General features: G+C 33.5%; 1 protein-coding gene across 1 annotated transcript in view; it reads left to right on the top strand.

Moving 5' to 3' along the window:
- Nucleotides 1–16513, top strand: part of LOC102697626 (peroxidasin homolog) — a 64662-nt gene that overhangs the window by 21531 nt on the left and 26618 nt on the right. Inside the window, exons 3-8 of the mRNA XM_015353391.2 lie at nt 4752–4823; nt 5279–5350; nt 7012–7083; nt 8388–8459; nt 8816–8985; nt 12708–12825. Of these exons, the coding sequence (XP_015208877.2) occupies nt 4752–4823; nt 5279–5350; nt 7012–7083; nt 8388–8459; nt 8816–8985; nt 12708–12825 (576 nt within the window). The remainder of the gene's footprint in view (nt 1–4751; nt 4824–5278; nt 5351–7011; nt 7084–8387; nt 8460–8815; nt 8986–12707; nt 12826–16513) is intronic.

Genomic DNA, 16513 nt, shown 5'->3' with positions numbered 1-16513 from the left:
TGAAATATGATGTTTCAATTTGCTTCAGTTCTGAGTACTTATATAATGTAAGAATAGAGTATCTCCATTTCCTTAATCTATGGTTTGCAGAATGTCATGGAAGCATTGGCATACACTAGGGTCTTGACTTTTGCGAGGCTTTGGTGCAGAAAAATGTTGTGAATAGCCAAATTCACATATAACGAAGTCCACCCCTACAGTATATCACTGCATAAATGACTATGGTACTGTATATAGTATGTACAGTATAGCTAAAAAGCATAAGTAAACCTTCCTTATATAACAATTGTGGTACTAATGCTTTGGCTTTAAGTTAATTAAAATAACTTTGATATACTAAAGCAAACAACAGTAATTACAAATTTACGGTAATTAGGTGGAATAAGCAACATGAATCCCTCCTCCGCATCCAGCGGATGCCTGCACTTCCCCTCTCTGCCTTCCCTGTTCTGTGATTAGCACGCTATTTGTGCTGTATCTTACTCAAAAACAGCAGAGAGTCAACACTGCACTCCTGTGACAAGGAATGCATCTGCATAATATAATTGTGTGTCTATGACAACATCCAGGGAAACTATGAAGCCTGCATTTCAATTTGTGAAATGTCATGTTGTTCTCTATGTTTTTGTATTTGTATGGAAAAGTGGATGCACTTGTGGTTATTGTTAACTCATCAAAGGTTTTTCCCCCTTGAAGATTTGCATTTAAATTTCTCATTTCACCCTCATTTTATTAATGCCTCTTGATATTCTCAGGTGTAGAAAGAAATAGCTATACCTTTTAATTATGACATCTGGTAACATCTAAAGGCAATGGCATTTTCATCACCATTTTTCTGAGAGGATATTGACTGTATTGTAGATTTAAAAAACACTTTCCTTTTTTATGCTAATACTGAAACAAAAGCATAACATGTTGCAAAATTCAGGTTTTTCAAAGGTGTTTAGAGATGTAAAGGAGACATTTTACACATAAAAACAATAGACGCGAATAACAGACAGCATACAGTAGCAAGGCCTTTTAATTGTATTGCTGGTTTAATAGAATTTTAATATTGTATTGGTTTGGGACCATGATAAACAGTTGTTAAACTAAGGATATTTGTTCAGCTAAAACATTACTTTCGTACACCATAAAACAGTTCAACAGATAAAATGGAACTGTGCCCTTTTTGTTAATTTATTCATCAATTAGAGCCAAATATGGAGGTTAATTGAAGCAGTCAGTTCACACATAGACATTGGAACCACCTCTGCAACAAAATTTGAAACTCAAAAGAGGGGTCAAAAAGGAGGATAAATTATAAACATCTGAGACTTCTTTTTGGAGACTTAATTTGAGACAGAATGAATGGTGGTCTAATGTAGTATCAACTTCAAATATACTGTAGGACGTATTATGAAGCTTATCAATAATTTATTAAAAGAGAAAATGCTATTCAGTAAATTGATTATAAATGGACAGACTGCAATAGTGCTAAAAGCAACAGAAATGTAAGATTTCTACATGAACATTGACAAAAGGTTTATCCCATTATGTAATCCCCGTGCTGTTTTGTAATAATCTAAATAACAAGGGAACATTGACAGATACGATACTACATATTTATGCAAGGTTTTGTTGTGTTTTTCTGTCATGTTCACAGACAGTTCTAGTTGTAGTCCTGTCTCATAAAATAGCTCCCAAGTTCCAAAAGTATCCAAATATTGTTTGGTAACACCATCATGCAAATATAACCAATTACTAATAAGTATATGCAATTTCAAAACATAAGGTAATTCTATTGGTTTAGATCAATAAAACATTTTTAATTCTTTCACTTTTTTTTCTGAGATTGTTTCTTGATGTTTGACATTTACTGTAGCTTTCATTTTCAATTGAATTGCTGCAATAAAAATATTTTGAATGTCCTCTTATTTGAAGAGACGAATGAGACCTGTTCTGTTCCTTTATGTTTAATTCCTGTTAAATTCATGCAATGCACTGTTTTACTTCTCTACTGTCAGAACGTAGCCAGCAAAAGCTGCTAAAAGGATAAACTGGATTTGTTGTCTTATTGAGAAGGAACTGCAGTGAGGAGATAAGTTTTTTTAAACCTTTCAAAAAATTTAATTTTGCATTCATTAATAAAATCCTATGCTTAGTGTTGTAAAAACACTGGAATTAAAAGAGAGCTTCTGAAAATCCAAATAACAGACATAATATGATTTCAAATGTTCTGTGCTATTTTACAATAAATAGCTATTTTGTTGATCTGTTTTTAAAATTTAAACACTTAAAATCGTGGGTCACTGTGGTGGTCTGATCTTACATTTTAGATACATTTTCGGATTTTATTAATATTTAACTGAAATCTGTCAAAGCTCATATCACCCACTTTGCAAAAATCAGACAATAAATTCAGTAATATTACATCATGGTTTCTGACTTGGAATGAAATGCTGTCCTGAAACTCTATTGGATTATATATTAGGTTTATACTGTGTGTATGCACAATATACACAATATATTATTTAATGTGTTTGCAAAGTTAAACAATTGTAAGATATTCCAGTTTAAGGGAAGTGGACATTCACTGAGAACTGGTGAGCATTAGAAATATTTTATCTGGAAAATAATGTATTTTTGTCAAACTTCAAGGTTATACCAAAAGACATTTATGATTTACTCCAGCATAATTTATCTGAGGATCTCGACCAGCCATTTCTTAAACGTTGCCAGGATATTAGCTTTGTTTAAAAATGCTTTAAAATCCCACAATCCTTTCTGCAAAACAGCACCTCCCATCCTCAGTTTTAAATCCCCTTATGTCATTTATGTCATCGGAGTCTTGCTGTTGACTCTCAATAAATCCAGTGTGTTATTATCCATTAATTATTATATTCCTTTTCATGAGCTAAATGCTATTCTTTTTAATACGTTTATAAAGTGTTCTATGTCTTTTTATATAAAAATAATTGTAATAATAATATTTACTATATTACATATTTTCTATAATACATAACGTCACCTTTATTTGTCCAAATCTAATTTCCCTTTAAATTTACTATATGTATCAACACAACAATTTTATATGTTTTTGTCTCACTTAAATTGACTTTATTACATGTTAGAAATTAAACACAGCTGTCTCTCCAACTGAATAAACTGACATCATCCAGAGAAGTGAGTCTCTGTTGACCTTAGTGATTGTATTACATCATGTAATTTCTTGAACTTTACATATACGGTAAAGAATGCCAATTAAAAGCAAACAGTACTCAACACCTAATCATGGTTGTAGAGTTAACCATTAACAGTGTAGTTGTGTGTTTAAACTATTTTCAGATTTAATTAGGAATTTTCAAATGTCCTATCTTTGTATTAAATTTTTAAGTTAACATTAAAGCTTTTGTTTTATCTTCAATTAAAGCTTTTCAACTGAGTCCACATCCATAATAATTGTCACAAATATACAGGATTACAGGCTTTTGGAGGTTACAGTATAGAAATATTATTAACAAATTGCAACATAGTACTAATTGCAACACTGTAAAGCTTTGACATTGTCTTCAAAGTGAAACACAATGTTCCTTATTTCATCATGTGGCTATGATTAAACAACATGTTCTGCATGAAATGAATACAAAGCACTAACATAATGAACAAAGAGAGAAAATGTGTACAAGCCATTCAGTTACAAGGATAGTCAGTAAAATGTTTAAGCCAAGTCTAAAAATTTGGCACACAGGTGAAAAATATCAAGGCAACTAAATGAAGTTACATTTCTCAAGGTGAAAATTAAATATGCAGTTTTATCAGCTTCACTGCCCTTCTCTGTATTGGAACCACTACCAAATACAGCTTCTTATGGTTGAAGGTAATCTATAAACGTTATATGCCATGTGATTTAAAAAAATATTTATTTTTGCGGGATTATAAAATGTTAAATGACTATACTGTATATTTATAATGAATCTTTGAAAATGTTCCACCACATGCTTCACTGCACCCTGTGAAAAAATAGTAGTGGAATGATTAACTTGCACACTGAACAACTCATCCACTATGAAATTGCATGGCTTAAATGTCCTTTTGACATGCCAAAATCTCTAAATGAATCTATTATATTGTGCAGGCAGAGTAATGGTGGATACAAAGGACAAAGCGCATCTGATTGTAAAGTTTTTCTTTGATTTGGCTTTGAATGTATTTTACATGAGAATAGTTTTTGTATTTTATACATTAATGATCAAAACAGATAGCAATATTGGTGATAGTATTGCATAAGCAGGTATATTAAATTAACTTTTATTTACCATTAATCCTTTATACAAAAAGATAATCCTCTGAGTATGTTAGTATTTTTAAAGACTTACCTATAAACATTTAGTCATTCATTACAAGGCATTACAATAAAAAATAATGGACTGTAATCTAATGGCTGATTTGTATGGTTCTATGTTTACGGCCTCTTGTTATTTACAGTATGTCACAATAGTTATATTTATTGCAGATTAATTACAGTATTTTTAAAAACCTATGTGTTATGTGTACATAAAAGCAGAAAAACAATGTCAGTTTGGATTATACCAAGGAAATGTTTTATTTTTAAAATTGGTTTTATGGTTACTGTTTACCTTATATTACTTTGTTTTAAATGATTATTGGTAGCTGATAACCAAACAGGATCATATAAAGACCCCAGTTTTTCTTGTAAGTATAAACACAGTCATTGGTTTTTAATTCTAATATAATGACCTTTCTTTCAGGTTACTCAACAACAATCAAATTGAGTGGATTCCTGAAAAAGCCTTTGATGATCTGGAAAACCTAAAATACCTGTGTGTTAAGAACTTTTACTTTCTTTTATATAACAAGGCTTAGGTTATTTTCACCAAAATTAATTTTAGTGAAAATGAAAAGTGTAACTGAAGGCAATTCTTTCACAGATTCCATAAAAATAAACAATTAGCAAATAAATAATACTTTAGCCTTTTTTCAGGTAGCTAAACATAAAATTGCAAAACTAACAATGCTCTGACAGCATTTAATTGCAAATTTAAGAATGAAATAAACTTTAGAATATAGGAATATGATTGCTAAACATTAAAGGGATTTTAGAAATAGGTTTTCAGGTGACTTCTGTAATTCAGAAATCTGTTCCGACGTTTGTGTTTTTTTGTCAAAATTATAGGCAATATTTTTATTCTATTGGATTAATTGTATTGTCTGAATCCCAAAGCAGTTCTCGTTAGTAGTTAATTTCACATTAAGATAAGACTTTTTTATCTTGCAGCTACCTGTATAAAAATGAAATTCAATCACTGGACAAGCAAGCATTTAAAGGTTTACATTCTTTAGAGCAGCTGTAAGTATGAAATCAATTTATTTTTTGTTTCACATTCTCTTTTCTTGTTATACACAATAGATTACCACATCTTGAGTATGCTCTTATTTCTTTCCACTGCACTCAGAAAAACATAACAACAATCTTGCATATAGCTAAAATCATTATATAAAAATGTGTCTGTATCATTACTGCTTTGTAGTTAAATCTCATCAAAGGTAAACTTACTGTAAAACGAGCAAACCAGGGCCAGAAAAATTGGTAGAACCTTTATTGTAGGTTGCACTCATACCTAGTATGGTGACAGGCAACACTGAGCTGTAGATGTTGCCTTAGATTGGATGAATCATTAAAGGGAGGTAATGACTACATGGTTATTAAAATCCCATGTCATTGTTGAAATGTGCAGGGGTTTAATTACCGGTGAGCTAGGTAAATTCTATTTTAGGTGTGTATAATTTGGCCAATCTAAAGTTTCCCCTTAATTGAACTGGTGAAAAAAAATACCACTTCTCCACTTAATCTGACATATAGTGAGGTTGCTGGCACATAATGGCTACCTCAGGGGATCCGGATGGGGAGAGCACTTCAGTAGAGGATGTAATGGGTCCCCTCCTGTCTGTAAAGTGCTTTGGGATTCTTTGAAATGGAAAATGTTCCACAAATTAACAACAAATAAAATGAATTAAAATTAAACTGAATAACAACAAATTAAAGTAGTTCAGGTGGGTAGCTGCGTCAGCATGCGTGGTCTGCAAAGGAACAAGTAATAGGTTTATTCCATGCTGAAAAGAGAAGAGAGAAAACACAATGTTTCGGCTGGGAAGCCTTCTTCGGGTGTGAGAAAGACAGGGCAGAGCGAGGGGCAGGGAGAGGGCACTCAGGAAGTGCAAAGTGGAGAGGGGTGAAGAGAGGTGTGAAGTCAAAAAGAATAGAGAAGAATAAATGTATAACAAAGAAAAGGTATATGAAATACTATTTTCTCATTGAACAAAATTTATGTATACTTTTTTTTCAGTCTATTTTCTGTCATATTTAAAATACTTGTACTGTTGAAACCATTATATATTTCCTTCATTTTAAGGTACATCTTCTGTAGCCTGCACTGAAGTGTTGCATTTCTTTTAAATATTGTTGTATCATTACAATTACATTAATTCCATTTCAATAATGTATGAAACTAACATTTTTCAGTGTATTTTTTATTGTAATGAATTATTTTCTCTTTTTACTAGGTTTTAACAAGTTGTACTTTACCAAAGTAAATTGTTGTAGACCTGCAAACTATTACTAACGAAACATTCTACTATTTTTAGCTTTCATTCAATGCCTTATCTACATTATAATCCATTTGGAAATCTTGAAGTGCAAACACATGAATAACATTGTAACCTCTGATTTTAACCAAATGCTTTTCTTTTTTAAATAAAAATATTAAAATTGTTTGGTTCTTGAACAGAAAGTGTACATTGCATATATTTCTAATTTACATACGTACATATCATATAGGTAAAACGGAAAATGTCAAAATGTATAACATTTTTTACAGATTTGTTCTGTTTTCTCATATCACAAATTAAACAGACTTTCAACAGTTTTTAATTGAATTCCTGTTTTACTTTGTAGTAACAGCTTGAATGAGATCTGATTACTAATGTTAACTTTTGATGTACATTTCACAGATACATTCACTTCAACCACATAGGAACACTAGAGCCAGATACATTCAGTGGCCTTCCCAAACTGGAGAGATTGTAAGTTAAACTTGTACCGACATTGTGTGCACTGTGATTTTTTCTTTAACTCAAATATATTAATTTTTCTATTTGCATATATACTTGATATAAGTAAATATAAGAACTTAACAATTAACAATTTCTGTCATAGCAGACAATACGAGACACTATTTTGTTACCATTAGTGGTGGTCACCACAGTAACGTCAGTGGTCACCAAAGTAACTTCTTTTATTAACAATCAAGTAAATCTATAGATCTACACATGAAATAATGTGCTGTTTAAACAAAATTAAAAGAGTTGAAGTCTCAGTTGAAAGCAGTCAGTTTCTTCACATTGAAAATCGATCTACTGCACCTATTCAACAACACCAGGTTTCTTACACTTTTTAACAGCTGAATCCATCTTCAGTCCTGTGTCTATTCAGTTAGCACCTTTTTTTCAAGCCAGGCAACCCAATCTAACTTCCACATGTCTTGGAATTAATTTGTTCACTGGAGTCACCATGCTGTCTTCCTTCTTCCTCAGCTTGTCCTGATGATGATGATGGTGATCATCACAGCGTGCTCAGGGCTGCCCTCCATCCTGTTCTCTATACCTAGCCTTTTTCTCTGCCCCTGTGGTGTCTGCATTACCTTGTTCTCCATATTCTGTCTTTTCTTTTTACCTTCACTTTCATCATCAGGTGTCCTACCCCCCCCCCCCCAAGGCCCCAGGAATGTCCCATCTCTTTCTCTTCCCATACCCCCTTCCCTACCCTCACCATTGGTGTAAAGATGATGTGGCATCTCCCAGCACCTCTCCTTGCATCTCTGTTTTCCATTCTTGTTTTAATTTCCTTTAAAATCTGGTAGATTTTTGTATGGGTGATGGACAGTGATCTCTGATCCATTGTCTTGGGCAGAAAAGGAATAGGAGACTAAGAGGAGCCAGGCTGCACGATATACCTTTAGATAGTTTCAGAATAAATAGTTTTATGATGTCCTTGTCTGTTTCAGACTAGGAAGATGTTTCTTATCAGTTGGGCGCCTTTTAGCTTCATTCCTGTGCTTTACACAGAAGCAAAGATGCTTTGTCAAGGCAGAAGAAATATCATTAGAAATCTTTATTAACACTTAATTCCAAGTGTAATACCTTGCTACTACAGATGCATAATAAAGGGCCCTTTATAGTCTTAAAATTATGTGTTTATAAAAGCATTAAGGTAATGGAATATGGAAGATATAAGCCTCTAGAACATGCAGTTGCCTTCTTATTTACTAAAGCAAAACATAATCAAAATTTTGTGTTTGATGGCACTTTTACTACATTTGGTTTTGTAGGTTTCTTCACAATAACAAACTAACTCGAATCCCAGATGGAACCTTTCATCATCTGGACTCATTGAAAAGACTGTAAGTAGTAATACTGTTTGATTCATTTTAATTAAAAAAAATCTGTTGTTACTTCAAATTGGATTTCAGTACAGTCAGTAAGTAAGGACTACTAAATTTAGCAGTATACACCCTAAAATATAATGTTTCACCTTTTCCTAAACTCTGGAGTCCCCCATATTTAAATCTCTTTTTAAATGCTCATTTAAGGGTGTTTCCTTAATTTATGTTTATTATGGAGAGGTTTATTTATATATAAATGGTCCTATGTTATCATCCTTTTTTTTATTAAACTTACCTAAAAACTACAATGATAAAATAGTTATGCAAATGAATAACCATGGATTAAATGTCATTTTGTTTTCAAATGGGTGCAGGCGTTTAGACTCCAATGGCCTAGTCTGTGATTGTGAATTAATTTGGCTGGTTGAACTGATGAAGGAGTATGCAAAGAATGGGAATACTCAGGCCGCAGCAACCTGTGAGCATCCTAAGAGGCTGCAAGGCAGGGCTGTTGCTACAGTAACAACAGAGGAGTTCAACTGTGGTGAGTATAAATGGCTGTGGGTTCTGTCTGTCACTCTCCCTTGGTTATTTGCTACTTTATTCATGGATGCATACAAACTTTCTTGAGGTTAAGCACCTCTTACGGAGGGGATGAGGATAATCCGACTCTATTCTGTATAATCTGTTCTATAATCAAAGTTTCGGACATAACCTTTGCCAGTCACAAACTAATGTACCATTCAGTTAGTGCTGTGGTGGTAAGAAACACATGATACATAAAAGCACATAAAGTCTTTTGAGCTTGGTGTTTTTATTGAAGTGCCTTATACAGTACTACTTGTTTTTTTTTAACACACAAGTTATTATACTATATTTTACAACATTGTTTCTATGTAAAAGAAGATTGTTTCACTCAGTTTTTAGTTCATGAGGAATAACCACACCCAACAAGAACATGTGTTTAGGAATGTTCATTGGCAAGTAAGACATTAGACATTTTATCTATATCCAGATTATTGTGGTCCAACCACCTGGCCATAGGACAAGAAAGTTAGGATCCCTCTGTGAGGAAGAGTTTATCAAAGATGGAAAACGTCATTTGCTGCATCTTCACTGCCATTTTATGCCTCTTGTATACAGAGATAAACAGTTTTCTTCTTTGTCTCTAATGAAAAATGAACAAAATGTTTAGATATTGATGTTAGAATGGTGAAATTACTACCTATAATGTATTGTTTTTATTCTGAAGTGGTGCAGATAGAAAATGAAAAATGCAAGTTCCATAAAAAAAAACACCAACAACATAGGGCTACATTTTCACATTCAATAAAAAAAAACATGTAATGTCATTTGTTATTGGATGAAATCAATGCATTTCAATTATGGTTTACTGCAGTATAACACAGACTGCTGTAACTTCTGTAACATCTGTCAGATGGATGGTAAGCTTTTTGTTTTTGAAGCCAAAGACTTTAATGCAGAATGAAACGTATGCACATGATAACTGTAATTCTTTTGATTACCTACTCTTCAGCCAGTAAAAAAAGACATCCTCAGTATGACTGGATGCCTTATCCATTAAAGAATGTATATCCTGCTGTGTTAAGCATTTTCCATTTTGTCAAATGGAAAGACATTTGTAAAGCATGGTATAATCTGTGTTATGTGTTATGTAGTATTATCAGTGTTATGGAAATTGTAGAAAAACATGTTTTGAATTCATGTAGTATAATTACAATATACGATTCTTATACTGTTCTTACATTTAAGTTATGTTTTTCATATTTTCAGAAACATAAATTAATTTGGGAGTGATGTAACCTCTACACATGCTTATGACTGAGAATCAAATCAAACGTGATGGAAAAAATATTTTCATTTCCTTTTGATATTAAAAAGTATTAATATCTGATGTTTAAATACTGTATATGATGGTTCCTAAACCCTAAGGCATTTCATTCAGACATTTTATTCTATATTGCAAATTAAATGTAGTCCTAAAAAATGACTAGGCTTAACAAAACGCGGTATTGTTGTGCATTTGATAAATAAACTTTGATTGTTGATTGTTGTTTTAATAAATCAGTAATGTCACTTTTCACATTATCACTGAAATTGCTGCAAGAAGGGTTACAAGAGGGTAAAGCAGTCAGGGGGTTAAGTTCACTATATATTACAGACTAATGAACTGTGTGAGAAAGAGCAAAGCAGTACAGTCGAGTCGCAGTTTACGGGCTATGCGGTCGCAGCTTTATGAGGTCGGCTGCGGAAAATAAAAAAAAATTGAATAAATGCTTTATTCTCTGAAAAAATCGTCAAGCACGCCTACGAGAGCTAGTTAGTTAGCCTATACAGTCGTCTTATTTACTGTTTTATACTTATATTTAATACCTTGAACTACCGTAAGAAGTTAGTAGTTTTTTTTTAATAAGGGTTATTAGGGTAAAATTTGACTATACGCGAATTTGGCTTTAGACTCCACTCAAAATCCCAACCCCCGCTTAAGTTATGAGTCGACTGCACTGTAAGATGCCGGATATCAGGCACAGGTATCAACATTTTAGTGAGAGAATCAGGTCAGAGAAGCTATAAATTTACTGAATATGTGCCTCTTCTTTTCTGTCCTGAGAAACAATCACATAAACTGAGTGACATTACTTGTGCAGTACAGCATATACTGCTGAAAACATGCATTGTGTAGCTGCAGTATCTCCTGCGGTGGCTCCGATGCATAACATTTTTAGGTTTAAAGAAAAAATCTAACAGGTAGTAATCTCTCCAACTGGAGCCTGGAGGTGAAAGCCAGTTGAAGCAAAACCTGTCATTGAAACAGCTACAGTACATAAATCTGAACATATTCCATATTCCTGTTGTCCTGAGAGTCATCCCTTTACGACTACCCTGAAAAACAAATAAGTGGAGACTGAAAATTAAGTAATTTACATGAATAATCTGTTGGTACAATTAACATTTTTTACAGGCGTCACTAGTGATAATTGGTGTTAGGTGGTTAGAAATGCATTCAGAGTTAGAATATTCAAAGGAATATGCAGAAATCCCTTAAAAGTAGCGTTTACCTTGCTCGCAAAATGCAAACACAAAATATGGAATTAAAGTAATAATTAGATGAATAACAACAACACTTCATACATTTTATTCTGAAATCCTTAAGGTTTCAGTGTCAGTGCACAGCTAAAATTATTTCCTTTGGTGAAAAGAAGCCATTAGTATGTTTATATAATTACACTATATTGCATTGCAGTACAGTATACTTTCACCTCATCAGACTAATGGGAGGAAAGGGGTGTTTGGTGTTGCCGGCTATACTTTGAAATATTTCAAGCTCAGAAAGAACATTTGTATATACTATAGGAAAACAAATCACCAAAAGTAAACCAAGTTTTTGTGCAATGGTAATAGACCACTGGAAGCTCACTCATTATACCTGTATATTTGAGGACCCTCGGTCTCCCAGGCATGCCAACTAATACAGGTGTCCGTCTACGTAAGCTGTCATCTTTTGCACACAGTAAGGCTGAGATCCTTTCCTTGCCGATTTTATATTCTTATGTAGATGTCTCTTGATTGTATGCCTGGGTATTTTACGGGAGCAAATGCCAAAAGAGACCAGTTTCGTCAGCCTTGTACAGTTGGAATAATATGAAACCTTCAACTTAGATTAATTTATTCATACTGTATCCTTATGGAATGGTTCTGTCATTTTAGTAGGTGCACTCAAGGCTTTTTTATTTTACTATATTGTGATATTTACAAAATTACCAAAAGCCTTTGTCTCTGCATTTGAAATTCAGTTTCATGTGTTTGGGGAGTCTATTAGCTGCAGATTATAGTTCATCACTATGGACATCCTTTTTTCTGTCAAAACCCTGTTTACTAGAATTTGTCCATTAAATCCAAAGTCTGTAAAGTGAACTCCATTAAAGTAGAGGGTTTACTGTAGTCATCTGGAACTGAGAAAATAAGACAGAAATAAAGCGTTACAGAAATGACACATGGCCATTGTAAGGTAAGCAGTTTTAAGACAAGGAATTACTTCACCAGAACAATATGCATTTAAAATCTTTATCTTAATTAGTGTATTGTGCATTAATTATGCTACACGATATAGATGCAGATAATTCAGGAATGTGTTCTAGAACATATTAAAACACAAAACAGCAAATAAGAAATGGGGAAATTGAGGTGCCAGTGATTATATGTTTAAGCAGAGTAGCCATAAAATTTAAGTTTTCCTCTTCACAGAGAGACCTCGAATCATCTCAGAACCCAAGGATATTGATGCCTCTATGGGAAATACTGTCTACTTTTCCTGCAGAGCTGAAGGCAGTCCCAAACCTGAAATTATCTGGATCCATAACAAGTAAGCACTGAGAAATTGGATAATTCATTGAAAAGCACGTCATTTCCTCCATTAAAAATTCGGAGACTATTGATTTACTGTATGGTATAGTGATAAATATCTTGTCACAAATAAACATTTCTTAATATCTATATTATATATGATTATTTATGATAAAATTTATAGATTGCTATTTAAAAAATATGTACTATACAATAAATTTGTCGATCTTGAATAAGAATAGCTACAGTGTAATACAAATAAGAGAAGCAAGCAACGTTTCCCCCAGAAATTCAGCTCATAAGTTAATTAGTAATCCAGTCCCTCTCCACATCCCAGAGGTCCTCATCTCTTTTACATTTCCTTATTTTTTTGTCTCCTGTGGAATCAGTGACTTTGAACTATTTTTTTCCATGATACTCTGTTTAACTGATTCTGTGGAAGACAAGTGATTTGTGGAAAAATTATTGCACAGGATTCCAAGCGGCTGATAGGCAGGCTAACTACTTTTTGTGTACATTGTTAGGCAATCCATACACAAAGGCTCTCGGAGGCTGGCCTAAGCCATGCACACTTCACTTTTCAACAACACATATTATATATTGCAAAATGTAATGAAAAAGTAAGTACAGCCCCTAAAGATGTCATGGTCTAATGTATTTAGACATATTTCAGCTTACCCTTGTCTTCACCAAGTCCTTTTAGATAACTAAAAGTGAATAAATAGTTCCACTTTGTCGTTTTTTACTTAAACATGTTAACCAGGACTCAATATCTATGAAAAAGTACTATAAGTGCACCCTTAGTTCTACTATCTCAATTAATAGGGTATGTACAGTACAGTAGAATCATGTTGTTTTAATAAATCAGTAATGTCACTTTTCACATTATCACTGAAATTGCTGCAAGAAGGGTTACAAGAGGGTAAAGCAGTCAGGGGGTTAAGTTCACTATATATTACAGACTAATGAACTGTGTGAGAAAGAGCAAAGCAGTACAGTCGAGTCGCAGTTTACGGGCTATGCGGTCGCAGCTTTATGAGGTCGGCTGCGGAAAATAAAAAAAATTGAATAAATGCTTTATTCTCTGAAAAAATCGTCAAGCACGCCTACGAGAGCTAGTTAGTGAGCCTATACAGTCGTCTTATTTACTGTTTTATACTTATATTTAATACCCTGAACTACCGTAAGAAGTTAGTAGGTGCCATAACATCTGCTTTACTCACAAGGGTTATTAACACACTGATGTGTACCAATGATAAGCTGATAATCAAAAAGTGATTTCCACCTATTTATAGATATAAGACAATCTTTAAATAAAGAAAATTCAACACAGTTGCCAATCTACCCAAGAGTGTCTATCTTCAAGATCTGACTGTATGATGCTCCTAGAGGTCTAAAAAAAAACCCTATGATTGTATCTACAGGCCTCTCTCACTATTATAAATGTCAGAGTTCGTGAGTCCACCATCAGAAAGTGAATAAAATGGCTTTCATGGGGAAGGATAGCTTGGAAGAATTCTTGCTCCTTAAGAAAAACATTTGCAACATGGCTTACGTTTCTAAGTTTAAAACAGCATTTGAAACAAAAACACAATTTCTGAAACAATGTGAACAAAGTTGAGTTGCTTGGCCATAATGCAAAACATCATGTCTTGTGAAAACCAACCACCACCTTTGACCAGAAGAACCTCATACAGTACCTCCCTTCAAACAGAGTGGTGATGTGATGGTTTAGGCCTACTCTGCTGCATCAGGACCAGGACAACTTGCTATCATTGGGTCTACCATGTATTCCAGACTATAGCGATTATTCCAGAGGAAAATGAAAGACCATCTGTCCACCAGCTAAAGCTGAACTAAAAAGTGAATCATACAACAGGACAATGATCCAAAACACACAAACAAACCTTAGGCAGAATGGCTTAAAAAAGAAAAACTGGAATTTGAAATGGCTAAGTTAAAGTCTTGGCCTAAACCCCATAGAGATGCTGTGAGCTGTCCAGACAAGAAGGGCCACAAACGTCACAGAGCTGAAGCACTTCTGTAAGGAACAGTGAGCCTGAATTCCTCCTAGGTGATGTGAGAGACTAATCAAAAATTACAGCAAAGGTGGTAGAGTTTTATCTAAAAAGACTTGCAATTGTAGTTGTTGCCAAAGGTGCTTTCACCAAGTGGTATCTTAGGGGATGAATACCTAGTTATTGATTTGTCTTTGCAGTTTTTTTCTGACTTCTTTCACCATAAACATACAGTGTGTGTTTAGTTTGAGCATTCAGGTTTTGCTTAAACATATCCACTTAAATATTAATATTTAAAAATAGACACAATTTGTAATTCAACAAAATGGGCCATCATTGAAAGCTACATGAATGCCTTTGCAAGGCACAGTAACTACGTTTTTGCAGACTTGCTTAGTAAAGTTTTAGTTTAGGTTATGACTGTTCTTTCAGTGACAGATTGATTGAAGTTTTCATGTTACAAATTATCTGTGGCTACATCAGGTCAAGCTGTTGTATGTTTTGTTTATGCTTTTTATTATATTATTTATTCTGACAATTTTTCATGTCATGTTACATTAAAGTGGCTGCTCAGTTTATAGTGACAAGACTGTGCTCACATGTTCACAGAGAAAATGTGTACAAGCTACAAAATATACTATAGCTGATCAATTCAGTATTATTGTAGTCACTCACTTTTGTTGAAGAACAGTGAACAAGGCTAGAATTTTACTTTTGTATATTTGTTTCTGAACACTTTAATTGGAGAATGGAAACAGCTGGGGAGAAGGGTAATATTTGTTTGGGTGTTGTTGTACTTTTGTTTTTTATTGTTCTCTTTTTTGTGTTCTTGTTAAACTAAAATGAATTATTACAAATATAAAATATTCAATTTAACCTCTAACCAATTAGATATTCCTGCATCATATTTTAATTTTTGTAATCTAGTGTAAATTTCTTATTTTACCTCAAATTATCAGTTATAACACTTCGGAATTCATTCCTTGTTTTTTACTGTAGTTGTCAAAGTGATTATTTTAAGTTGAGCTAATTATAAGTTCTAGAAGCTTGAAAAGCCATTGTAGCTTGCTGTTATAAGACTATCAGTTGAGTACACGTTGCAGTATTATTTACTGGCATCAGATTAAAGGAATTACTTCAGCAAATTCATAAAGTTACAAGAGAAATGGCTAAATCTTTTGTAGCAGGTGTTTTAACATTTTTTAACTCAATGGAAACAGGGAAATTCATTATGCTGATGGCCAATTGTTATAAAAATCGGGTTCCATGCTAGTGTGTGGTCACTATTGGAACCAAAACAAGGTGTACATTTTTCTCTCATTAGTATAAGAGCCTGGATGAGTATATACATGTTCACTGGTCTCAGAGGTTTAGATTCCATTTGTCATCTTAGCTTATTCCACAGAAAATTAAAAGAAGCTCAAGTCTTGTATGTAGGGTAAAACCTTAAATTTTTATCTAGCAAGAAAGCTGTTATTACATGAGCAGCATGATGACATGCATCATCCTGCTGGAATGCTGTCATGTCATGATGAGTCCATGGAGACATTTCATGGCAGACTCGAGTGATAGAGTGTGTTGGACAACCATGCAGTAGGAGTAGATCCACTCTCAGTCCATGTCAAAAGTACACAAAAAAATCCTCAGTCCAAAGGAATTTCTTGTGTGATGTACAGTAGTATGTAGCCA

Source organism: Lepisosteus oculatus, chromosome 6 (genome assembly GCF_040954835.1).
Source record: "Lepisosteus oculatus isolate fLepOcu1 chromosome 6, fLepOcu1.hap2, whole genome shotgun sequence".
NCBI lineage: Eukaryota > Metazoa > Chordata > Actinopteri > Semionotiformes > Lepisosteidae > Lepisosteus > Lepisosteus oculatus.
Note: the sequence above shows the minus strand (reverse complement) of the source record. Positions and strands in the feature narration are given on the sequence as shown.